This window comes from Delphinapterus leucas, chromosome 8 (genome assembly GCF_059928025.1).
Source record: "Delphinapterus leucas isolate spDelLeu-1000000601 "Yukka" chromosome 8, BTC_Dleu_Yukka2, whole genome shotgun sequence".
NCBI lineage: Eukaryota > Metazoa > Chordata > Mammalia > Artiodactyla > Monodontidae > Delphinapterus > Delphinapterus leucas.
Window position 1 is genome coordinate 27,281,266 of NC_143136.1, and position 26,367 is coordinate 27,307,632.

The 26,367-nt window shown below is 37.2% G+C and overlaps 1 protein-coding gene across 1 annotated transcript in view; it reads right to left on the minus strand.

The window, feature by feature from the left end:
* UNC80 (unc-80 subunit of NALCN channel complex) overlaps positions 1–26,367 on the minus strand; it is a 240,407-nt gene that overhangs the window by 203,296 nt on the left and 10,744 nt on the right. The window contains exons 5-7 of the mRNA XM_089916431.1: positions 22,707–22,830; positions 20,488–20,561; positions 17,348–17,487 (exon numbers count right to left, since the gene is read on the minus strand). Of these exons, the coding sequence (XP_089772557.1) occupies positions 17,348–17,487; positions 20,488–20,561; positions 22,707–22,830 (338 nt within the window). The remainder of the gene's footprint in view (positions 1–17,347; positions 17,488–20,487; positions 20,562–22,706; positions 22,831–26,367) is intronic.

Below are 26,367 nucleotides of genomic sequence, written 5' to 3' on the forward strand. Positions count from 1 at the left end.
AAAGTTGGTGACTGCTCCATTATATCTGCTATTTCTATATGCTTTAGAATTCTCTTTACTTCTTACTAGCTGGTCTCTCATTACCCCAATACCCCAATCCTCTGTTATACTTAATAATTCACTATATTAAACTTGCCCTGTTCAAATTACTGTGTGGTTTCTCCTTCCTGATTGGACCCATCTGGATACATCTGGTAGTTGTGCTCCACTCACACTGACCTTCTTACTACCCCTGAATACATCAAGCTTTTGCCTGCTTCAGAGCTTTTCTCTATGTGGAAATTTCTATCCTTATGATCTAAGCTTTATCTGGGTTCTGTTCCAATGTCATCTTTTCAGAGAGGTCTTTCCTAACCATTATGGGAAATGGCTTCACTCTCCCACTATTCATCTCTTCATCTTGTTCTAATTTTCTTCATAGCACATGGCATGACTTGAAATTATATTTATTTTGTTTACATGCTTATTGTCTGTCTTCATTTATTTGAATAAACTGATAAACTTCAGAAAAGGATTCAAAACAAAGATGATGAAATCAATGGCTTTTGTACATACAAGCAATAAACAGTTTGAAAATGTAAATAAGAAAGGCCTTTTCAGGATTTCCCTGGTGGCACAGTGGTTAAGAATCTGCCTGAAAATTCAGGGGAAACAGGTTTGATCCCTGGTTCGGGAAGATCCCACATGCCATGGAGCCACTAAGCCTATATGCCACAACTACTGAGCCTGCATGCCACAACTACTGAAGCTTGCACGCTCGAGGGCCCACGTGCCACAACTACTGAGCCCACATGCTGCAACTGCTCAAGCCTGCGCACCTAGAGCCCATGTTAGCAACAAGAGAAGCCACTGCAATGAGAAGCCCACATACATAACTTATTAATACATTCAAATTTAAATAATATTTGACCTAACAAACTGAAGATAAACATCCACTCCAAAAAGTAAGGGGAAGAAAGATCAATTTAACATCAATTGGTATCAGTTTATGTAGGGAATATCTAACACTCAACATAAGATTTGATCATTGTCCTATATTATGGTTTACAAACCACTGAAAAAAATAATCAGTATCAGGATATATTAGGAAAGGTTGCACAGGCACTAAACAAGTTAGCCTAGAACAACAACCCACAAACTAAAAGAGAATGGTAATACAAGAAGCTGGCGACACTTGGAAACCACTATAGATAGTACTATAGAACATTTTAAAAAATCTTAATAAACGAAAAGACAGACTATAATCATTGGAATAAATACTCAGTTCTATAAAGATTTCCACTCTTTATACGTGGAATCCATAAGTTTAATGTAATTCTCTTTTGTGTTCTGTACCCAGTTTCAATGTGTGGAAGTAGGAAGGGAGTGTTTCCCACATCACCAACAATTCTTTGGATGCCGACTGGATGTCCTACAATATAACTCAATTCTGACACCTCCTACCTGGAGACAATGTCAGATTCTACAGGTTAAGGGTTCAGTGCTACAAGACTGCTCCCACTCCATTTCAGACACCAGTCACAAGTGCAGGTTGTTACCAGCGCTTCTGACCTACTAGCTATAGATTGGAGGTTCCCACAACCCCTGCCCCAGGACTTCAGCTTCCAGCTGCAAGTCCAGGTTGTTACCTGTACTTCTGAATTACTGGCTACGAATCAGACGTTCCCATGGTCCCCTCCTTGGGTTTAATTAATTCACTAGAGAGGCTAACAGCTTTCAGGAAACTCATGTACTCACTAGATTATCAGTTTATTATAAAAGGATATAACTCAAGAACAGCCAGACAGAAGAGATGCATAAGGCAAGGTATGGGGAAACGGCACGGAGCTTTCATGCCTTCTCCAGGCTCGCCACTGTCCCAGCACTTCCATGTGTTCACCAGCCTGGAAGCTCTCTGAACCCTCTCTTTTGGGTTTTTATGGAGGCTTCATTACATAGGCAGTGATTGATTAAATCACTGGCCATTGGCAACTAATTCAACCTCCAGTCTGTCTCCCCTTTCGGGAGGTCAGGGATGAGGCTAAAATTTCCAACCCTCTAATCACGTGATTAGTTCTCCTGGCAGCCAGCCTTTAACCTTAGATGCTGTCCAAAAGTCACCTCATTAACATAACAAAATACACCTTTGCCCCTCTCATCACTTAGGAAACTCTAAGGGTTGTAGGATCTTTGTGCCAGAAACAAGGACAAAGACCAAATATCATCTATTTCTTTTTATAAATCACAATATCACAAATTCTAACCAAAATTCTAAAGGGATTTATCTTTGATAAATCAATAAGACTGTTCTGAAACTTAACTGGATGGATGAAAAAAAGCTTGGGAGTAATCCAGAAAGGTTTAACAGAAGTATGAAGAGTATAAATTGCCAGGTATTAATCTGTGCTTTACAACAATAATATTTAGCCAAGAGTTTAAACAAAAGTTCAGTGGTATAAAATATGGAGCTACAAAAGATTCAAATATTTACAAGAATTTAATATATAAAAAAGGTCATGAATCAAATTAGTTCCAAGAATATACTAGTCAATAATATTGGCATAATTGACTTACTCCTCAGAAAAAAACTTAATTTAATCTTGCTTAATTAGCATATTGTATCACCAAATAAAATCAAGATAGATTAAGATTTAAAGGCAAAAATATAAAACTATAATAATAATAGAAAAAATTTTGGCTATTTGTTTTTATAATCTTGGAGTGGAGAAGGACTTTATAAGAACGGAATTGCCCCAAACTTAAAACAACACAAATGCACATCAACAGGTGAGTGGATAAGCAAACTGTGGTATATCCATTTGACAGAATATTACTCATCAATAAAAGGAAGAGAACTATTAATATATTCAATAATTACACTGAGTAAAAAGAGTATGTGTTCACTTATATGAAATTCTGGAAAACTGCAAACTAATCCATAGTGACAGAAAGCAGATCACTGGTTGCCTATGAACAAGGAAAGAGTGGGGTGCAGAAGGGGAAAAATTATAAAAGGCACAAAGAAACCTTAAAGGGTGAGGGGTATGTTCATTATCTTGACTTTGGTGATGTTTTCACAAGTGTATATAACAATATATAACAAGGCAGAGCTGAAACACTGGGATTTTATTTAATTTTGACTTTCAATAGATAAATATCCATGTTATACTTTCAATGGTAGCCATATAATAGAAAATCTCCTTCCAATAGAAGAAAAAAGGAGATTAGATAAAACTCAATCAGTTAACAGGCAGAGCAGAAGAGAAGAAAGAAACATAAAAAGCAGAGTATAGGGGCTTTCCTGTGGCGCAGTGGTTGAGGGTCCGCCTGCCGATGCAGGGGACGCGGGTTCGTGCCCCGGTCCGGGAAGATCCCACATGCTGCGGAGCGGCTGGGCCCGTGAGCCATGGCCACTGAGCCTGCGCGTCCGGAGCCTGTGCTCCGCAAGGGGAGAGGCCACAACAGTAAGAGGCCCGCGTACCGCAAAAAAAAAAAAAAAAAAAGCAGAGTATATAAAAAGCACAAAATAAAATAAAATGGAAAATATAAATCCAAATGGCAGTTATCAAAATAAATACTGAATACATTCATGGGATAGAAGACAAAAATGTTCACACTGGATTTAAAAAACAAGGTTTAGTCACATGCTAATTACAAAAGAAAATCCTAAAAGTTGAGGGCACAGAAATTTAGGAAGGGAGAGAATGGGTATAGATATGCAAATATAACTGAAAGGAAGTTTGCGTAGCAATAATAAAAAATAAACTTTGAGGTAAAAGTATTATTAGATATAAAGATTGTCACCATAATGTTAAAAGAAAAACTTAGGAAGCTATGCTCATTCTAAACATGTATTGTACATACCTAACAAGAATGCTACCAAATGCTTAAAGCAAAACCTGAGAGACTTGTAAGGGGAAAACAGACAAATAACTAATAGTAGTAGTATTTTAACACACATTTTTCTAGCAAATAGTAGATCAAGCATACAAAGATTAGTAAGAATATAGGAGATCTGAATAACACAGTCAGCATTATTTTCTTGTACCTTGCAGTGTTTACAAATGAAGTCTCAAAAGAAACTGAAAACTCAACATCTCACATAAACCTAGTACTCTAACCATAGTTGAATTCCAGTAGAAACTAATAGCAAAAAGAAAAGCTCTAATCAGTTAGCAAATTTAGAAACACACTTTGAAATAACTCATGGGTCAAATAAAAAGTTACAATTAGAGTTTTTAAAATATTACATGGAATGATAATGATTCCACATATGAAAATGTGTGAGATACAGATAAAGTGGAATGAGAGGAACATTTAGAGATCTACATGCTTATAGCAGGATAAAGGAAACATAATGAAGTGAAAAATAATGAAGTAAGCATCTACTTCAATAGGTTTAAAAAAAGTAAATAAACCCCCAAATAGTACAGAATAAAAAAAGATAAAATAGGAGCATATACTAATGAAACATTAAACAAAGATAGATAGGATTAACAAAAACAAATGTTATTTCTTTGATAAAACTAATACAAATTAATCAAGAAATGTAGTAAAAAGTATGATCAAAATACTATCACTGAAAAAGCAGACATAACTAGATATGGTGATGGTTTCAGAAATGAGGGAAAACACTACGAACAATGGAATTAAAAGTTTGAATACCTAGATGAACACATATTTATCCAACCAAACTGATTCAAGAAGAAATTAAAACCTAAATAGACCCACCACCTTTAAAAACTGAACTGTGGTAAATAAAGTTTATTTTAAAAATATATCAAGCCCAGAAGGTTTACAGCCAAATTTCATTAAACATTAAGGAAACAGGTATTTCTAGTTTTATACAAAGTGTTCCAAAGACAGAAAAATGAGGGAACATTCTTTTCATGAGGCTATTATAAATTTGCTACTGAAACCAGACAAGAACAGAACAGGAAAGGAAAACCAAAAGCCACACTCATTCATGAGCACAATGTAAAAATAATAAAATATTAACAAACTACATCCAGCAATGCACAAATTGGGTTTTCCCCAGGAATTTAAGGATGATTTATTATTAGAAAATATATTAATTTACTACCTAAAAAGATTATAGAACATGTCCACATGCTTTTCTTAATAGATGCACAAAACCTTTTATAAAATTTATTATTAATTTATTAAAGTCAATAACAAAAATGAGAAAAGATCTATAATAAGACTGTAGAATATGGGTAGAGTCAGGCAAATAGGGAGATGCAACAGAATGGAGAGCCCCAAAATCATACACTCACATATGTGGATACTGATACTGATACTCAATAAAGTTACAAATCTGCAGGAAAATAACTGTTTAAGAAATGCTGAGGGAAAAAATGAGTCATTCAGGGCTCCCCTGCTGGCGCAGTGGTTGAGGGTCCGCCTGCCGATGCAGGGGACACGGGTTCGTGCCCCGGTCCGGGAGGATCCCACGTGCCGCGGAGCGGCTGGGCCCGTGAGCCATGACCGCTGGGCCTGCGCGTCCGGAGCCTGTGCTCCGCAGCGGGAGGGGCCGCAGCGGTGAGAGGCCCGCGTACCGCAAAAAAAAAAAAAAGTCATTCATGTGGAGAAACCAAATCCCTATTTCATACCACCATGTATCAAAAAAAGCCAACTTTAGATGAACTGGAGACATAGCAAAGGCAAAACAGAAGAAAACTATGGAGAAAATATTTATAACCAATATGAAAGGATTCTTAAAGATAACATCCCCAACTATTTTAAGAGAGTATTGATAAATTTGACTATTTCAAATGTAAAACTTCTATTAAAAAACATAAACAAAGTGAAAAGTCTACAAAATATAAAAGATAATTGCAATGTATTTAGCCTACAAAGGATTATTCTTCTCATTAATAAAGAATGCTTATAAATCAGTAAGAAAAAGACAAATAGTTCAAATGCAGCAAAGGGTATGGAAGGAAATTTCACCAGAAAGAAAACCTAAAGAGAGAATAAACATAAAGAGATACTCTACTTCATGAATAATCAGGGAAATGTAGACTTAGACCACAATGAGATATCACCTCACACCCATCAGATCTGTGAGAGTATAGAAGCCTGAAGACAGTAAGAAATGCGGAGGGTGCAAATACACGGGAACGCTCATACACTGCTGGTAAACCCTTTCAGGGTGCAATTTGGTGATATCTAGTAAATTTTACAGTGCCCCTGCCTTATGATCCAGAAATTCCACCTTAGAGAAACCTTGTACACAAGGAGACATGCACAAGAATGTTTATTGTAGCAATTTTGTTACAGTAAAAACCTAGAGAACATTCTCAAAGTCAGCCAAAGGAGAATAGGCAAATAAATGCTAGTACGTATATTCATTTAACAAAAATTAATTAGGTGTTATATGATCTACCAGGCTGGGGTGCTTGTACTGTTCTATTTTACCTGGGTGCTGATTCCTCTAGTGTATTCACCTGTGAAAATACATAAAACTAACCACTTGGGTGTTGTGTACTTTTCTCTGTGTTTCTTTAGAGAATTTTAGCCAGCTAAGATCTTGAACTTTATCAATATAGACTAAATATCCACTATTTATATATACAGAAACTCTATCCATATGTACACTATATTTTATATAATATACATATATATTGATACACATTTATACAGAACTCTGTACATCCATTATATATAACATAAATATATAATAAATGTATAATGTAGACATTTATATATGTAATTTATATTATTTATATATATAGTTTTACACAAATGTCTCATCATCCTCTGGGTGATGTGTTAGACTCTTCTTTCAAAATACTTTATTATCTAACTTTTCATTATGTAATCATTTTATTTAAAAGGCTGAGTCTCAGAATTGTGAATTGCTGAGTTTTCATAAGTATGAGGGTTAGATTCAAAATTAAGGTTCAACCTCTGCTCTCCAACCCCATCCACTTTCCACCCTTCTCTACCTCCATGTCCAGAAAGACTGGTCTGTATAGATTCTATAGAAGGCTCCCATGCCTTTGGCTCCAGGGTGAATTCTGCAACAGGAGGCTCCCACAGGAGATGGGAAGGAAGAAGGACAATGATTTTCTCCCCAAGGCTCCTCCCTCCCAGAGATCTGCTGAGGGTTCATACTGTGGCCTAGGACCGATGTGACCACAGTAGGTCGCAGATCGTATTAATCACTCCCTCCCTACAGTTCTCCGCAGCTGTTCCCTCCCATTGCCCACTCAGACTTGGAGCCTCCTGGTGGGCCTCCTGACGGCACTCTCCCTGGAGTACTGCACTAGCTCCTGTGGTTTCGCTACATCCTATCTAAACATTTGTAAATAGCCCTTTTTAATCTCTTCTCAAATTACCAGTCTATCACTTGTTTCCTCCTGAGACCCTGAATGGTTATGTCCCCAAGCCCAGTTGGAGGGAAAGTAACAACCTTGATTCTCATTTCTACCATTTTCCTAAGAGGCCTTCACCACTCTTCCCTCCCACCCACCCCGCTCCATTTCTCATTTTTTAAAAAGCATGGACTAACCCACTCCTCTCAGCCTATTGTTCATACCTAGAATAAGAGGATTTTATTTTTTCAGTGCTGTACTCTTGGATTTATAAAGAAAAGACAAAGTATGAGGTTGGCTTGGCTACCAGCTGGGTAATTTTAGGTCCTCAAACATTTGTGACAGTCAATTGACTTTTTATAAGAGCCTGTTGTTTTCTTGACTAGGCTGCGGTGATGAAAGCAGACATTAGTAGTTCAACAGATTTCCATCCCCCCCCATTGGACTAGCTATCTTTACCCTTTACCTTTTGCCCCACACCACAGTGTCCCCAAATATTTCTAGTTAGTAAATTAGTTTAGGAAGTTCCATAAATAATTTCGAGTCCCTAGAGCAGTGTTCTACATAGTGATATGTCAATGTACTGCTTCTGTGAGAATTTGCACACCCCCAAGTCTTATCCCAAACTTAACTAAACCAGAATTGCTGGTGATAGAACCCAGTAATCTTTATTTTAAACAATATCTCCAGGTAATCTTTTTTTTTTCTTATTGAAGTATAGTTGATTTACAATATTGCATTAGTTTCAGGTGTATAGCAAAGTGATTCGGTTTTGTATATCTATATATTTTTTCAGATTATTTTTTGTTAGAGGTTATTAGAAGATATTGAATATAATTCTCTGTGTTATATAGTAAATCCTTGTCGCTTATCTATTGTACATATAGTAATTTGGATCTGTTCATCCCATATTCCTAATTTCTCCAGGTAATTCTTAAACATTCTTAATAAGATTGGAGGGCAACTGCCCTAGAGAACAAATAATGCATGACTTTTGTACTTTTAAACAACATCCAAAACAATTCCTATATGGAAACACTAACTGCAATGATATGTTGGTAGTTTTGTCCCTGAGGGTGCCAGATGACTGTATTTCTGTCTTTACACACAAAACTTATTTGACTGAAAGTAATTACTACTGTACAGTTGAGTCTCATAGTTATTAACTACTAACAGATCAGTTCTGCTGATAATCAGGTCTTCAACAGCAAGACTCCACCAATATACGGCTGCAATCAGAGACTAAAAAGGAGTCTATAACTTAGGCAATCAAAATTTGTTAAGTAAATTCACATTTCAGTTGCTTAATATTTAAAGAGACTCTGAAACAAGAATGAGGCTAACAGGCCATTCTATAGCAAATATTTATAACGTGAAGTACCTTCATTTTATCAAGTACAAGTTTATTTGGCTTAAAAGTGTGAGCTACACTGGGGTGAGTAGTCAATAAAAGGCAAGAATAATCAATCATGTTTTTTTCATTTAGGACAGGATTATCAGACAATCAACTTGTCACTAAGTAACCAATAAGTCATTTTACTTAACTAATCAACTATCTACTTAATTAAATGTGAGAAAAAAATTTACATAAGTGAATAAAGATGGTATGGAGACAGCTCATTGTATGATATGATAGGAGAGTTATTTCCAACTCTAATATTCTATGATTCTGTAAGTCATTTTGCAGAAAAAAGTGAAAATTTTATGAAAGTATGAATACAAGTCTTATTCTAAATGGTATATGTAAAAGTAATGAAGAGAAGTATATATACAAAAAGAATGTTTATATCTACCTGATGAGCTCATGGATAATTTTCAATTTTTTTAAGATATTTTATATCTTTAAATTTTTTTCTATAATTAGCACACACTTCTTTGATATGTGTAGAATACATTATGACCAAAAAAGACTGTCAAAAAAAGGTAGGAATTGCTTTAGTGAATTTTCCAAGCAACTATGGCTTTAAGGAAACCAAGTTATTATTAATTAGGGTCGGGAGATCCTAGTAGAATGCATCCGAAGCAAAAAAACACTTTGGAAATAACAGATAATCTATGGAGGAAGAGAACTGTGGAAATTAGTCCTGACCCTATGCAGTATTTAATGAAGCAGAAATTAAGTCTATGCATATGGTAATTAAAGATGAAATCTGACATTAATTTTAAAAAACTAGCTACCTGTTCTCTGATTGCAGAGTTCCAGGAAGAGTGATGTTCCATTCAGACAAGGTCAGGGCAAAAGAGATAGTAAATTGGATTTCTCTGATATAAGAGGACAGCTTTTGTTCCTAGGATATTTGCATTGTTTTATTAAAGTTCTCTTTATTTCTGACTAATACATGAACTCCTCCAATGCAGACACATTAACATTAGCATTTTCTGAAAGGTCTACCTTGTGCCTCATTTCCATGGCAACCACTCCCTGCAGCTAGGCAAAGAGAAGACATAATTCATTTCTTCTGCAGCACCACTGAGTTCATATCTAATTCACACGTGAGGTTTATGTGTGCTATGGGTGACTGTGTGCATATATGTGTCGATGAATGCATATACACGTAGATGATTGACTGTGGCAATATCAGAGAATGGGGAAAACAATGTCCTTCCACAAAGAGGAAACCTTGGACATTATAGTTGGCTTTGTCTTTACAGGCAAATCAGAATAAAGCCATTAACACTGAGTTTTGGCAGAGGAAAGAAAGATCATTTGTTATTTATATTTGCAAATTTCCAATGCTTACTCTGGTTGAGAAAAATTATGTAAGAAATATAAGTTCCTGGGTATTTTATGACCTCAATATTTCACCATAACATTGTTTTTCACAATTGTTTAAAGTCAGGCAGAAGCATAGTATTTGAGGTAAGAAATCACTTACATTTAAATTAAACTCCTTGGAATGTGTGTAGAACAGAATTAGTAAAGAAGAAATGAGAATACTTAATGACTGATTTAAAGAAAATACAGATATCTAGTCATAATAATTATATATAAAATGATGGTGACATTGTAATCATTATTATTTATTGTAATTAGCCTCCAAAATAGCCCCCAATGATCCCTGCCTCCTGGTATCTACACCCTTGTGGAGTCTCCTCTCACACTGTACTAGGGTTGGTTCGTGTGATACACAGAATATAGCAGAAGTGATGGCAGGTCACCTCAGTGATTAGGTTATAAAAGACACTGAAGATTCCATCTGGATATTAGGTTATAATAGACAGTGAGACTTTCATCTTGGTTTCTCACCCTCTTTCCTGGGTAACTTGTTTTGGGGGAAGCCAACTGCCAGGTCATGAGGAACTCAGGAGGCCCAGATGTTGAAGAAGTGAACCCTTTGGTCAACAGCCATATGAGTGACCTTGAAAGTAGACACTCCAGCCCATTCAAGTCTTCAGATGACTGCAGCTCTGGTCAGTATCTTGAGAGACCCTGAGTCACAGCCACTTAGCTAAGCTGTTTCTGGATTCGTGATTCTCAGAAACTATGTGAGATAGTAAATTTCTTTCATTTTAAGCTGCTAAGAAATTTGGGTAACTTGTTGTACAGCAGTTGTAGCAAATACAGATTTTGGTACCAGAAATAAACATGAAAAAGAAGAGGCAAGAGAGAAGTGGGGAAAGGTAAGCTTGGTCGGGAATGATCATGAAGACTTAACATATGCTGACCAAGGAGCTTGAAATGTATCCTAAAAACTATGGGTAGCCATTGAAGATTTGTTAGCAAGGGAATAGAATGATCAGATATGTATTTTAAATCACTTTTGCAACATTATATAGATAATGGTTTAGAGGGAGGCAACACTGAATGTAGAGATACCAGTCAGGATCACTTGCAGAAATCCAAATAAGAGATGATAAGAATCTGAACTAAGGCAGTGACTATGAGGTTGGAGAGAAGGAGAGGATTTGAGAGACATTAATAAGGTAGAATGTAAAGGGCTTGGAGTGGAGTAAACCTCCCGTTTTTGACTAAGATGTGTGGGTTGATAGTGGTGCCATCTACTGAAATAGGGAAGATAGGAGAATGCATTTGGTTTTAGACAGGCTGAGTTTGAGGTACAGAAAGAGCTTCCTATCAGTCTCTTGATTACATGGGTTTGGAGCCTAAAAGAGTTGTCTAGATGGGATATCTTTTGAGGGTCATCATCACCTTGCGAGTCATTGAAACTATGGCAGTGAATAAGACCACTCAGAGGGAGAATGTGGGAGGAGAGGGAAACAGCAACAGTAAGAGGAGGGCCATGGAGGAGAAGGCAAAGAAAAAGTCTAGGGCTTCCCTGGTGGTGCAGTGGTTGGGAGTCCGCCTGCCGATGCAGGGGACACGGGTCTGTGCCCCGGTCCGGGAAGATCCCACATGCTGCGGTGCGGCTGGGCCCATGAGCCATGGCCGCTGAGCCTGTGTGTCCAGAGCCTGTGCTCCGCAACGGGAGAGGCCACAACAGTGAGAGGCCCGTGTACCGCAAAAGAAAAAAAAAAAGAAAAAAAGAAAAAGTCTATAAAGGTTCCATTTGAGAGGTAAGGAAAACAACAACAGAGTATAACGTGAAAAAAAGTCAAGGAGGAAGTGTCAGGAAGTGTAGAGTGGCCACTGGGGTTAAAGTGTTAAAAGACCCAATTAGATAAGGACCAAACAGGAGCTGAGTTTCTGACCTGTTGGGAGAGGTCAGGGGAAGGTGATGCTAAGCATTCGTTCCTGAAAATGACTAATTCTGGCAAACAACCACAACACTTTCTCTTTTAATGACGGATCAAGAAGAAAAGAGGCTTCCATAAAAACATAGTTAAGGAGGTGGGTAGCTTGCTATAGGAACTCCACTGTGCTCCCCCTAAAGGCCTACCTTCTCATGGAAGAGGAGTGAAGAGTGTGGACTGTGTAACTGTCTAGATTGGGCTCAGATCTAGCTCTTCTACTTTCAAGCTGTGTGTCCTTGAGTGAGTCATTTAATCTCTCTAAGCTTCAGTTCCTCGTCTTTAAAAGAGAAACAATGCCTTCTTTGCATGGCTGTTGTGAAGATTAAACTCATCCGCCTAGGCCATGTGCCAGGCGCTAGAGATAGAGCAATGAGTAAAAGAGATTTGGTCCCTCTGCTCATGGATTTTACAGTGATAGCTAATCACACAGGTCTTTAAATTACAATTGCCATTTGTACTGTAAGAGAAAACAGGGAGTTCTGTGATTGTATTTAAAATCTGCCAAAGCCTCCCTAGGAAGTAAGGAAATGCTATTTAAATTGAGTCTTGAAGAATGAGGAGGTAAGTATAATAAAGAGTAATAAGTAAATAAGTAATAAGTAAAGAGAGATGGAAGAACCATCCAGGCAGATGGAATAACATACTCCAAATCTCAGAGCTAAGAGGAAGTACGATGCATGTGAAGAACTCAGAAGATGTTGGAATCTAGTGATGTGAATGTGAGTAATTACACAATGTTAGACAGGAGAACTAGACAGCAGTGAGATAATGTGGAGCTTTGAGGGGTATTTCAAGGATTTTGAATTTTATCTTGATAGCAGTGGGTAGCCTTTGAAAAAGTTAAAGTGTAGGAGTGGCATGATCAGTTTTTTTCATGTCTCTGTATGTCCTCTATTGGGTGGTGACAAGAGTGAATAAGAGAAGATTAATAAGTAGGCTGTTGCAGGACTCCAGGCAGGAGGTGATGAATAGCTTGAATAATGGTGGTGGCCATAGAGGTAGGTGGAAGTAAGCAAATTCAGAATATTTTTATATGTGATTTTTCTCAGTCTTCCTCATATCATAAATTTAATAACTACTCATAGAGTTGCTCAAGCCCAAAACCTAAGTTATGCTTGATTCTTTTCTTTTTCTCACTCTTCACATCCAGTCATGTCAGCTCTACCTTAAATATATCTCAACTGCAACCTCATCTCAGCCTTTCCACCCCTGCTACCACCATCCTAACCAAACCACATCCTTTCTCACCCGGACCATTGCAAATGTCTCCTAACTAATCTCTGTATCTACTTCTGCTTTCCAAGCCTATTTTCATAAACTACCTGGAGTGATATTTAAAAAGTATAATTCAGTTAATGTCACTCCACTGCTCAAACAACTCCAATGACTTTTCATCACACCTGGAATGAAATTCAAACTTCTTACCATGGCTTCCTGGCTCCTCCGTGATCTGACCCCTAATAACCACATTGGTTTGATTCCCTACACCTTACCCCCCTGCTCACCACTAGCCCCTGGTCACACTGGCCTCCCTTCCATTCCTGGAACACACTGAGCTTATTCCCACTTCAAAGCCTTTAGACTTGCTCCCTCTGCCTGGAGTGCTCTTCCCAGATCTTCCTGAGGCTGTCTCCTTCATATCATTTAGATCTGTATGAAAAAGAGCCCATTTCCCATCCCTTTGCTTTGGTTTTGTCTTCTTAGTCCTAGAGTAACTTGAAAACATTTTTACTTATTTATGCATTTACTCTCTTTTATCTGTCTATCTTTTTAGAAAATGAGCTCTTTGAGGATAAGAACTTTGACACTGAAACAACCCTAGTGTCTAGAATACACTTAAAAGATATAGAAATGAATGAATAAATGAAAATTTAGACAAAACTATGAATGTAAAGACCTTAGTTCTGTTTTTTGGCACACAAGAGACGCCCAACAACAGGTAGTTCCTGTTGTTATTCTCTTTGATCTGTGTAGTAAGGAGTTACTTTTTCCCCAGATATGATTAAATTATACTGTTGATAACTTTGTTAGTGAGTTATTGTCACTAAATAAAATGAGAGTCTTGGTGTGTGGAGGGGTCATCATAGTGGTTACTTTTGAATAAGTGGAACAGTAATATGAGAAGAGTCTGTACATACTCAAAAGGACTGTGATGGATACACTTTGGGGAGCCACCCCTGCTTCCCACCTGATGGTGGTCACACCCTTTATAATCCTCTTTTCCTGAGTTTGGGCAGGGCCTGTGACTTTCATATAACCTATAGAATAGGGCAAAAGTAATGGCATGTCACTCTTGTGATTAGGTTATTTTTATATGACAACGATAATGAGATGTCACTCCTGTGATTATGTTATATTATAAAGACTGTATAGGCAGACTGGAATTAGAGAGGACTTCTCTCCCTTGCTGGTTTTAAAGAAGTAAGCTGCCATGTTTTGAGGTAGCCTGTGGAGAAGCCACATAGCAATGAACTGTGGGTGGCCTCTAGGAATGGAGAGCAGCCCCGAAATAATAGCCAGCAAGGAAACAGGGCCCTCAGTCCTACACCCACAGGAAATGAATTCTGTCAACAACCTGAAAAGGCTTGTAAGCGGATCTTTCCTGAGTCAAGCCTGTGATGAAACTGTAGTCCATCCTGACACCTGGATTTCAGTCTGATAAGACCCTGAAGCAGAGAGTCCAGCTAAACTCTGCCTGGATTTCTGACGTACAGAAATTTTGAAATAAAAAATGTGTGTTGTTTTAAGCCAGTAAGTTTGTTGTAATTTGTTACATAGCAATAGAAAACTAATACAAGAACCATATACAGAAACTAAAGAAAAGCAAAATTTAGTCAAATATAAAAAGGACATGCCAAATACATATATATGTATGTATAACAATCACTTTGCTGTAAGTCAACTATACTTCAATTTTTTTAAAAGGCCATTAAATAGAGTTATCTAAAAATGAAATGAGTTTCATCTGAGAGTACTAACTTTCTCATTGCTGAAAGTGTTCAACTAGTTCAAATGTGGTTAGTTTATCAGCAAGGAGACAGGAGATTGGATTGGTTATCCTCACAGGGTTCCTACCACATTAAAAGTGATATGATTTTAAGAATGAATTATCACCATTGACCTGGCACAGTAAATCCTGTGGATAAACACAAACAACCCCTGCTTACACAACTAAAGTTGCTGTCAAAATTTCATATTCCCAACCAGCAAAAGCTTATTCAATGGAGCCACTTGCTTTTAAAATCCAAAATAAAGACACAAAAATAAACTCTTTTCATTTTGCTTTTTGAAAGCACAACGTAGTGTTTTGGTTAAAAAGCAATTATATTCATTTGATTCCATGCTTTCAACAATTCTAAGAAATCTTAAAAAAAAAAAACAACACTATACACGGGGAGGGGGAAGGGTAAGCTGGGACGAAGTGAGAGAGTGGCATGGACACATATACACTACCAAATGTAACATAGATAGCTAGTGGGAAGCAGCCGCATAGCACAGGGAGATCAGCTTGGTGCTTTGTGACCACCTAGAGGGCTGGGATAGGGAGGTGGGAGGGAGACGCAAGGGGGCAGGGATATATGTATATGTATAGCTGATTCACTTTGTTATAAAGCAGAAACTAACACACCATTGTAAAGCAATTAAACTCCAATAAAGATGTTAAAAAATAAAAATAAAACACTATACCCATGTGGCCTGATTCTGGTGCCAAAAGGAGGTAGATCATTTTAAAATTACCTACAAAAAGGCAAGTTAATGCTGAGAGGAAATATCTGTGAATCTTTTCTCTGGGGGTGAGGAAGGTATAAGGACTTGTATCCAGAATACATTAAAAACTCCTACAATTCAATAATAAGAAGACGAACAACTCAGTTAAAACTTGGGCAACGGTTTGAATAGGTATTTCACCAAAGAAGATATTCAGATAGCTAACAAAAACATGAAAATATACTTAACATCATTAGGTATTAGGGAAATGTAAATTAAAGCCACAATCAGATCCCACGTCACACCCACTAGAGTGGCTATAATAAAAAGACAACAACGAGTTCTGCCAAAGATATAGAGAAAAATGAACCCTCATACATTTCTGGTGGGAATGTAAAATGGTGCAGCCATTTTGGAAAACAGTTTGATAGCTCTTTAAAAAATTAAACATAAATTTACCATACAACCCAGCAATTCCACTCCTAGGTATCTACCCAACAGAAAGAAAAACATTTGCCCATCCAAAAACATATATGTGAATGTTCATCGAAGCATTATTCACAACAGGCAAAGCGTTAGAAACAACCTAAACATCCATCAACTAATGAATGGATAAACAAAATGTAACACATCCATACAACAGAATACTATTCAGCAACAAATCGGAATGAACTGTTTGTACATGCTATGATCTAAAACGCTGTGCTGAAGGAAAGAAGTCAGATGCAAAAGACTGCAGATGGTATGATTCCACTTATTTGAAGTATCCAGAATTCCAACTATATATAGACAAAAAGCATACTAAGCGATCAGTGTTTGAAATGGGCAGAGGGGATGTTTTTGGGTGATAGAAAATGTTCTGAAATTGAATTGTGTTGATAATTGTACAATTTTGTAAATTTGCTAAAAATCATTAAACTGTACACTTAAAATGGGTTAATTTTATGGTATGCAAATTAAACCTCAATAAAACTATTTTTAAAATACCTCCTTTTAAAATACTGTCTACTAGACAATAACGTCATTTGAAAACAGGGATGTACAAATGGTCTCAGGGACCCTCCCCTCCTAGGTGGAGTTTACAGATGGGTACAAAGGCAAACCTCATGAATCCAGGCTTTCATCATTTTATCAGGGAGTAGGAAGAAGTGGATCAATGTTTGTCCCTAGGGAAGGCGTCGGTAAGTAAAGTCACTATGACACAAGCTAACAGAGGCAGCCTTGGAATATTTACAAAGAACAGACTTTGGAATACCCTGTGAGTACTTTAGAAGCACTCATTTTTTAATACAAGGATCTGCTGGTATAAAGTATTTTTATACATTAGAGCAGATCATTTCACACTCCAGCAACACAATCTTTTGATAGCATCACTTGTTTCTGCATCGAAATATTTAAAATATTATTCAGTTCAGACATCTCATTGAATCAGACATGTCTTTCCATGTCTACCCGAGTGTGTTTAAATGAGCTATTCATAGCTCATTTCTGCAATTATTAATCTAATTATACTTTGACCAAGAAGATGTACATACATATCATGCACTTACACATTTTAAGGGACAGAGGCTATATAAGTAGCTAGAAATGTATATTTAATTTTTGGGAGCTGGGGATACATTTTCGACCCTAACATTGCAATTGTGTACCTGGAATGCGATGGTCCTCTTTCCTGGGAAGTCTGGGAGGACAGACTTCCATCAAGGGAGTTTCCTCGGTGGCAGCCTGAAATGGTGGTCTTGGGTGAGATGGAATCTGACTGGAACGTTTCAGAGACCACCTGGAGTCCCTTTTGGGGGTGGAGATAGTAGATTAGTGCTTTATTTTCCTTCAGGCATATCCTCTAGAATTATCTATCATATTATATACATTGTTTTTTAAGTTAAAAAAATTTGCAGCATAGTTAAATATCATGTCATAGAGGAAGGGATTTTGCCTTCATTTAAGAAGGAATGGAAACTGGCTTCTAGAGAGCACCTGTGTCATTCTAAGCCTTGGGCTAAGTACTTTCATGTCTTTTATTTCACTTTGCCCTTGATTCTTTTCTTTTTCACCTCCATGTCCAGTATCTACAGAAGAAGAGCTACAAACCAACGATTCATCAAAGATACACCAATACTGAGGTGAACTGAATAGAGACATGAGGCAGAGAACAAGGGTCAGGTTAGAAAGAGCTAATCAAATCAAAGACAAAACATAAGAATGAAAGTGCAAGGTTCAGGTTTTTCCATTACGCACCAGGGGGGCATGTAATACATTTTTCCAATTGGATACAATTACCTTTACTTGTAAGTACAAATTCATTTCACTTTATTTACAGAGTAGTTTAATTACATTTAGCTGATAAATGTAATTCTGCCCAGGTAATGTGAGCTATTTTTCCATCAGTATTACAGATAAAATTCTTTGCTAAAAGATAAAGACCCTCAAAAACTGATCATAGCATTTTAGCCCTTACAATTTCTATTTTCATATGTAAAATAAGAAAGCATTGTTCAAACATGATGCATAGAGAGACAAATACAGATAGAAATTAGATGAAATAAATCCTCTGAATTTGATCAAAGAATCCTTCCGCATGAACATATGATGTGTGTTTCATGTTAGATTTTTGGAGATAAAAAAATACTGGATGAACCTGAACCTTGAAATCCAGAGCTTACAGTTTAGTTTTAAGAGAGGTAAATACAGGTTACAGCAGCACATCTGATAGAAGTATAATGTAAGCCACATATAGGAGACACACACCTAATTTTTAAAGTAGTAAAAAGAAATAGGCAAAATTAAAATTTTTATAGTATAGTCTGTTTAATCCCAAATTTTCATTTCAACATGTCATCAATATAAGTGTTACCAATAAGTTTTTACATTTTTTATACTAAGTTTTCAATATCGGGTATACATTTTATACTTAACACCAATTCAGGCTATTCAATCAATTCAAACTAATCATATTTCAAGTGCTCAGTAGCCAAATGGGCCTGGTGGCTACCATATTGGACAGTGTAGATTTAGAGTAATTAGACAAGAGTTCATGGGGATCAAGATCTAAATTCGTCCCTAAAAGAAAGATACAATTTACGTAGACAACAGGGAGGAGGAAACAGTCTGAGGGAAGACCCAGAGACTAAAACTGCATGCTCTGCCCCCTGGGAGCAGTGCTTAACTAACTGAAGGGATAATCAGGGTCACCTAAGAAGGATGATGTCAAGTGGTGGAATGCACAGAGAGCCAGCGATAGGAGTGTGGTCTTGAGGTGATGGTTGATGGGATCCACTAAAGGTTCCTAAGGAGGAAGGGATATAATAAAAGGATGGCACCTTGTGTATAATGAGCCTCTGTGGAAATGATGAGTTAATAAAAAAATGATGCATTAGGAAGATTAGTCAGGCATTATGAATTGATATTTATGTGAAGCAGGAGAGGCTAGAGGTAGAAAATCCAATCTGTGGCTCCAGCTGCAATCTAGTTACAAGGACCTAGATTTAGCGGGGTAGCAGTGCACACCTGAGCAACAGGATGAAAAGAAAACAGTATGACTCAAGAAATCAAATGGAAAGGATTAAAGAGACTGAAATGTGGGATTTATGTATTTCATTGTATCTAAGATGTCTTCAAGTTATAAGATGCACCATTATTTTATGTATGATTAAGAAAAAATTTCTGTTAATTAAATTAGGACACTTCTTATCAGTGACAACTTTTTAATTTTATACTTATTAAAAAGGTCTACCTTAGCCTTATTTATGCAGAGCTTTTGGTTATATATCAATCCCATGTATATGTAAAAAGGAAAATATAAGTGAAATAAATTTGTGTAGGTATTCCTAAAATTCTTTCACATTTAGCAATTTCAACTCAGAGCTGTTGATATATATTTTTCCATAGAATAACTTCCTCTGTGTCAAGAGTGTTATTTCTTAAAAGAGTGCTTCACTATCCCCTCTGACATACTCTTCTAAGCCACTGACCCTGATTCTGCAAACCTGGATGCTGAAAATGACCAAATTTATGCTGCAAGGATGACAATCATATCAAGACTTCTACCAGGCAGGGAGATGGTAAGAGGCCAAAGATCATGAAATACACTAGATTTCAAATATGTTAAAAGTGAAAAAAATGTACATCTTAGAATAGATGAAATACAGCATATAAATCACAGTGTCTATACTTAGCAATTGCTCAGTAGGAGATATACTAGGACTCCAAAATTTCTAGTTTTGATGGTGAAAAGGATGATGCTACTCCTGGCAATAATGCATGAGCTGGAAAGAGGATCCAATTTTGATGGAAAGCAGTAAAGTGTATTTTTCACATGCTGAACTGGAAGTGAAAGCAGGTCATCTAACACGTATTAAGTTAATGACAGTATACATTTCTATGTGGCTTTGAACTACCCTGGTCTTCATTTCTCTTCTGAATCAAATAGTGCATGATGAATTTACATTAAATTATATTCTGTTTTATTACGCATCTTCTGTTTTATGTGGATTGGTCTTGATTCCTCATTAAACTTTACTTTCCTTAAAGGATGCTGTATCTTAAACCTCCTTTCCTTCCCCACTGCTGCAGTACTATTGTACCTATATTAGGTTTGCCTAGCAAATATTAGGAGATTCAATAATTGAGAACAAGATGATACTTGAGCTAATGCAGGATGAATAATGATAACTAACATTTATTGTTACATGCTAGCCATTGAGATACAGCACTGGTCAAGTCTTACCCTTCACACTACACTACGTTCAAGGAATGACCACCCTTCTTCTCATGATTATAATATACTCACCTCTCGGTGTCTTGTGTCTTGATTTGGTGATTCACAGGTCTGACTTTGACTGTTGATGGGAGAGCTTCTCTTAGCTGCAGAGATGGATGAAATCCCACCACAAATTTTATAAGTTTATATGTTATATAAGGTATTTTACTTCCTAAGTTCATCCCACTTTCAAATCAAAAACCTATTTTAATAGATCATTAAAACCTTGAAAGAAGACATTTAATAACATATGTTGTAAGAGAAATCACATAACCTATTCAAAAATCTTAGCATTTCTAGGATATCAATATAGATTTCTTCATTTATTCAGTATGACTCAATAAGTTAAGGTGCTAAAAATTGGCCATACTAAAAATTATAAGTTAACATCTACATAGTACCTAATATTTGTCAAGTCCTGTTCTAAGCGTTTTACATATATCAACTGATTCAACACTTACAATAACCCTGTAATAACTTATACTTCCAGACCCATTTTACAGATGAATATACTAAGAAACAGGGAATTTAACTTGCCCAAGGTCACTGACCCTTAGAAAAAGTTTCCAGCCCAGGCTACCTGGCTCCAGGTGCTTTATTGAACACATTAAGCTGCCCCTGAGGTAAGATTCAAACCAGTCACATCTTTACCGGAGGATCAATGGGAAGCCAAAACGACAGGCCCCATTTGAATTGGAATATTTTGGTGCTGAGAGGCAAAGTGATTTACCAAATCACAAAGCAAGAGATCAGAGGAGTGCCACTCATGTGCCATTGTTTTTCTTCTGGCCATGCTAAGTTTAATTTTCCCTCAGTGGACACCATTTCAAGTCCAGAGGCATCAAGCAGCGGGTAAGGAACCCGCTGTGAATATCACTGAGAAGCACAGGGAGCAGGGAAGTGAATAGCTCAGGTGCTTTCATGGAGGGACATGATTCCTTAGTTTTTATACAAGTGTTAACCTCATTCCATCCATGGATTCTGAAGTAGGTCACTTCTGACTATGGCATCTTTACTTAGTTCCTTGATATCTGAATATTATGATAGACTGTTACTCTTTAATTTACAATTTATTTCAATAGTTCATGGATTATATACATGTAAATTGAGGGATTAGTCTACTTTTACTGTATGAAAAATTTCATCTTTTGAATGGCTATAATAAGCATGATTTGTCACTATAAGCATCTTATCACGTACATGAATAATATGCAACTCCTCAGTTTACAAAATCCCTTAACATGCTATGAACCTTGCAAGTTTGTGTTAAGTTATAGGGGAAAATAAAGCATGTAAGAACTTGTTTATGGTTTCCTTCCCTTTACAAAGCTCTTTTCCATTCATAATCCTCCACTGTCTGCAGAAAAACCTTATAAAGTTAACTATATATATATATATATATGTATACATATATATACTTCTGTATATACTTCAGTGTGTGTATACACACACACACACACACACACTTCTGCAGATTTCCCACACAATTTATCTCTTTTTAAATTTTGTTATTGATGCTAAAAGTTGGGCTGGGAATAGAAGTATGTAATTAAGCACTCTCTATAAAATGGGCACTTTATATGTATTTTTGTTGACTCCGCTATGAAGCCATATAAGGTGGTATTTTTATCTCCATTTTAAAGAAATAGAAATGCTCAGGGAGGTGCGGTTACATACATGGTAAGAGATAGATCTGGGGTGGAGCATGAACTTTTCAGGCACTTTTCAAGCTATCATGTTGTACTCTTTCTACATTCGACAGTAGGACTATTGCATTGGACCATTCCTGTAGTGAAATGCCTTGATAAAAAAAAATCAAAAACAACCCACTTAGGCGAGATCGTTAAGGAGCTGCTACTCCATCTACCATAATGATGAAATAATAATGGCTACCACTTACTCACTTACTATGTGCCTGGCATTCTTCTAAGTAATGTTACATATATTAACTCATTTATTCCTCATGACAACCTTGTAAGTACTTGTAATGCTGTGTTTTGGCCCCTACCCTATTTTACAGATGAGGAAACACAGGCACAGGACGTTTAAATGACTTAGCCAAAGCCACACAACTCAGCAGCATGTGCTCCTGGTTTAGACTTTCTCATCATGTAAATGAGCCCTGTACCTGGGGCACCTAGATAACTCCTGGAAGTTGTCTTCCTCTTGGTTTCTTAAGAGCAAATCATCCCATCGCTCTCACTCCTATGTATGCTGACACTGTCCCACTGGGCGTCTGAGTCACAAACCTGTAATGATGTTCCTGATGGGCTTCACCAGTGCTGTGAAGCCAGAGACTTCGGGCTGTCTGTGCTCCCACATGGGCTGCCATATAACAAGCCCACTCGCCAGTCGGAACGTGAGGTCAGATTCCTGGGAGAAGAGAAGATCTATATCCAAGAACTGGCTGAAGGGACCAGTCAATGCAACGGTTAACATCATTCACCCAATAGTTTGTGGCACAAACTACTGGGTGTAAGATAGGCTCAAGGATGTATTGTACAACATGGGGAATATAGCCAATATTTTGTAATAACTATAAATGGAAAGTAACCTTCTAAAATTGTATAAAAAAAGAACATCGTTCACACGATTATTTTCAAAGCAGGCTGATCTTCAAGACCTTCCTTCTTCACTCTGATGAGTGTTTCTAGGGTAAACCAATAGCCTTAAATTATCATCATAACTACGATAGAAATCACGGTGGTCTGCTTTAGGCAAAATGAATAATTAATAAAGATGCAGCTTTGGGCAGAGCATGAAACACACAATTATTGTTTTCTGTTAGCAATGACTGAGGCCTTTTTATTTCAAGGGTCTTGGCAGATCTCTTTACTTGTGGTTATTGTTATTATTCCTCTTAATGATTTAATTGTCCTTCTTTCTCCCTCATAAGGCAATATCCTCAGATGCTATTTTGACTTTCTATTCTCCAGGCTATCTCTTGTTCTTGCATTTCATGGAATCAGGAACATATAGTTAGACCCTTCTTAGCATGGTATTTTATACTGTTGCCTTCTCAACAATCTTTAATTCCCTGAGGGCAGTGATGTAGCCACAGCCCCTGTCATCATCACAATGCTAAATACAGCATTAGGAATTGGGTGCATGATAAGTACTTGCTGAACTGTACTTACTTTACAACTCATACTCATTCGGTTATCTACAACTGAAGGTCTCTTCCAGGGAGTACATTCTCTGCTTCATCATTACATCATTTTGAGTGGCTGAGATGTTTAAAATGCAATTGTATAAGTACAAATGTATGACATTCTGAGGTTACATTTTCAACAACTCAGCCTCTCAAAACAATGTAGAGATGGAAGCAGAGAGAGTGATTGCAGATTAATGAACATAACTGAAACCAGGAATTCACAGGGTGGTGATTTGCAACGTGGCTTGTATATTATAATCACCTGGGGAGCTTTTAAAACCTAGGAGGCCCAGGCCCCACTTCCTCCCCTAACCAGACCAATTAAATTAGAATTGCTGTGAGGTTTTCTTGAGTTGCCCCTGGTGACTCTCATGTGTAGCTATGGTTGAAAATCACCGGTCTAGAAGGAGGAGAGCTGGAAAGAAATTGAAAAAAAGGAAAAAACATTTATTCTGCAAATGGTGAATCAATGTAGCTCAAAGGAAGCTTCAACTGGAAAGGCTAGATGAAATCCCTGAATAAATCTCCACGTTGGTAAAGAGGGGACTCTTCTGTAAGCTATAGGCCAAGATCCTGGCACCACAGCAGTACCCATGATGGAAAAGCATCTAGTGTCAGTATTGGAAAAGCATTTGTTCAAATTCACGCCACTTTCATTCTACAAATATTTATAGACCACCTACTGTGTACCTGGTCCTATTCTAGGTTCTGGGATACAACAGTGAACAAAGCACACAAAAATCCCTGTTCTCCAGTGCAAAGGAGAAGTAAAGCAGGGAAAGGGAAGTGTCAGACAAGGTGCTGGTGTTTTAGACAGGAAGGCCAGGGAAGCCCTTCTTGTGCAGGTGACTTTTGAATAAGGATCTGAATGAAATGAAGGAGCTGCCAAGTAGATATTTCCAGAAAAAGCATTTTGTGAAAAGGGATCAGCAAGTGCAAAGGTCCTAAGTATATCTTGTGTGTCAAGAAACAGCCAAGAGACTGCGGGCCTGGAGTCAAGCAAATGACAGAAGAGTAGAAAAAAATAAGATTGGAGACGTTTTTGAATTCCAAATAATATAGGGCCTGATAGTCATAGTAAGGACTTCAATTACTGAGTAACATGAGAAGTCCCTGGAGGGTTTTGAATAGTGGAATGACATGACTCGATGTATGTTTTGAGGATCACTCAGGCTATTGAGAATAGTTTGAGAAAGGGCAAGGGAGGAAAGAGACTAGGGAGCTATTATTATCAACTAGGTAAAAGATCATTAGACTAGGGTATTAGTAGAGGGCAAAATGAGAAGCTGTAGATTCCGGATGCATTTTGAAGGTACAGTTTATAGAATTTGTTAATTGACTAGAGGTAGAGTGTAGGAAAATGAGATGTCAAAGATTTTTTGGCTTTGCCACTGATAAAGATGGGCAAGATAAAGGAGGAACAGGTTTGGGGATATCAGGAGCCTAGTTTTAGACATGTTAAGTTTGAGAGGCCTGTTAGACATTCAACTAGATATACTGAGTAAACAACTAGATAGTAAACAACTAGATAGATAGATAGAAGTTAAGGCGAAAGCAACCCCTTTCCCTTGAAATGGACATGGGGAAGTCTGCATGGTATCATGTGTGATCCAGCAATCAACGAATTAACCATGATCCAGCAATCAGGGAATTAACCGTGTGCAAAGTATATCAGATTTGTCTCCAGAAATGTAGAATGCTAAATCACAATTGATCTGGTTTTGACAATTTCTTAGTTTCAGAGATTGGTCCTTTTCCACATTTCTTCTAAGTAATCTTGGCACAAATAAAACTCCAATGGACATTGCAACAGGAAGTGGGCTCTCTTAAACTGACATCCTGACCTTTAACCTCTGCTCTATCCACTCAGTGACAGTTACTGTCATCATTTTGTTTTGTTTGATATACCCCCAACTAGACTGTATATTTCTTGAAGACAAGTTGAGATCTCCTTCTGGGCATTTTTCCTTGAACATTAATACATAATTGTTGATTGAACATCAATACATAATTGTTGATTAATTGAGCATGTTACAGTCTCCAAATAACACCAAATAAATCTGATCATTCTTTAGACCTGAACACCTGCAGAATGGATGGCCAGTTCTTATGTTGATATGCTCCTTTGTAAGTTCTCTTAAGTTGGCTGAATGTATAAACTCTGGGCCACTAATTCCTCTTGTAAAATCCCCTTTCTTGGGTCACCCAGTGTGATATATACACATATGCACACATGAACAGAAACTCTGTAGTTGGAGAAGGTACTCTATCATTCAAACAGCTGCGGGGTGGGTGGTCTAGAAAGGTTCTGAGAAAACCCAGAAGGTGTAAAAAGTCAAAGAATCAACATTTCCACAATGTTGCTTGCAATGAAAGCCTGTTTCCACGATGACATGAAGCAATTCTAAATGTGTTTACTAGTAGCTTAGAGACATCTACTTAAACAACTATTATTTTAAATTCTGTTTTAAAGTTGTTTACTTCAGACATACGAATTTTATAAAAATCTCCTTGAGGGCTTGGATTTTGTTTCATCCCCTGCCGTTTTTCTCCAGCACTCTGAACAGTGCCTAGCATGTAGTAGGCACTCAATAAATATTTATGGAAGGAATAAGTGATTAGGATCAAATCAAGAAAATGTTGGCAGCACAGTTAAAGTAGATTCCTTAGTTGTAACAAATGTTCATCATTTAATAATATATTTGACAGAATTTTCAGATTATTGATTTCATGTAAAATATTTGAGCTAGTTATAA